The following is a 1,064-nucleotide window of genomic DNA, read 5'->3' as shown; positions in this document are numbered from 1 at the left end:
GCCGTCACCCGCTCCCGGGGTGGACTTCCGGCACACGCTCACGGGGTGGACCGCCGGCACACGCTCACGGGGAGGACGGCCCGCGCACCCACGGGGGAGCACAGCCGCGGGCTCACAGCCCAGCCAGTTCGGTGATGCGGGTGCCCCATAACACATGGCTCTGGCGCTGGGACAGTGACATCAGAGACTGAAGACTTCCGCAGGAAGTGAAAACTCACTACGGTTCTCACACTCTACGAACGTGGGTTCGCATTTATCCTGAAGAGATGAAAAGAGCACTTTCTGGACAGGTAATCCTCGAGAATCCATGACATCACCTCGGCAAAGGCTTCTAAAATGGCTATGTTATTTTCTGACGTTTCCAAGTAAGACGCAGAAAGGTAGAACGGGGGACTCGGTCGCAGCCATAATTAAGTACGCGCTTTACAGACGTGAGAAAACGGAAAACGCCCCGTGAAGGGGAGGATGACCCCCCGGCACGCGGTACGGGGAGCCCTGTGCGTTCGGGGGCCAGCAGCAGCGGGAGGGGCCCCCGCCTACCTGGGTGCGTCATGGTGACCGGCTCCTCCTTGGACTTGTTGTTGTAGATGACCACGGCCACGGCGTTGTGGAAGGCAGCCCGTGAGATCTTCTCTTTGAACGTGCAGTTGCCCCTCTGCAGTAAGGCGATCCACTGCTTGATGTTAGGGGGCACGGAGAACCGCGTCTGGGGGTCACAGCCCAGGTGGTCAGCAACTGCGGGGGAGGAGAGGCAAACCTCGTTAGGGGTGGACCGAGACCCGACCAGCGCGTAGCTCCACAGCTGGCTGACCAGCCACGGCGGGCAGGTCACTGCGCGGGAATCCGAATCGGCACACGGGAAGACAGGCGCCCCTGAAACGCCGCCCGTAACCCAAACATGAGCAACGAAAATGCCCGCCTCAGCTTTACAGATGGACAAGACCAAAAGGTGGGGGAAGAAGAGGCAAACCGGGGGCCCAGCCCGGCTGGCCGAGCCCCTCTGCTCTCCCGCGGGGAAGGGTACCTTTCCCTGGAAATGAGGAAGTTGGGCCTGACCTCTCATT

General features: G+C 61.0%; 1 protein-coding gene across 1 annotated transcript in view; it reads right to left on the bottom strand.

Moving 5' to 3' along the window:
- RNF130 (ring finger protein 130) overlaps positions 1–735 on the bottom strand; it is a gene marked incomplete at its 5' end in the record, with an annotated part of 59,033 nt that extends 58,298 nt beyond the window's left edge. The window contains 1 exon segment of the mRNA XM_014587466.2: positions 541–735. Within this exon segment, the coding sequence (XP_014442952.1) occupies positions 541–735 (195 nt within the window).
- Between the last annotated feature and the right edge of the window lie 329 nt (positions 736–1,064).

The sequence above is a fragment of the Tupaia chinensis genome, unplaced genomic scaffold (assembly GCF_000334495.1).
Source record: "Tupaia chinensis unplaced genomic scaffold, TupChi_1.0 Scaffold000214_1, whole genome shotgun sequence".
Taxonomy (NCBI): domain Eukaryota; kingdom Metazoa; phylum Chordata; class Mammalia; order Scandentia; family Tupaiidae; genus Tupaia; species Tupaia belangeri.
This window is presented reverse-complemented; position numbering and strand designations above follow the sequence as displayed.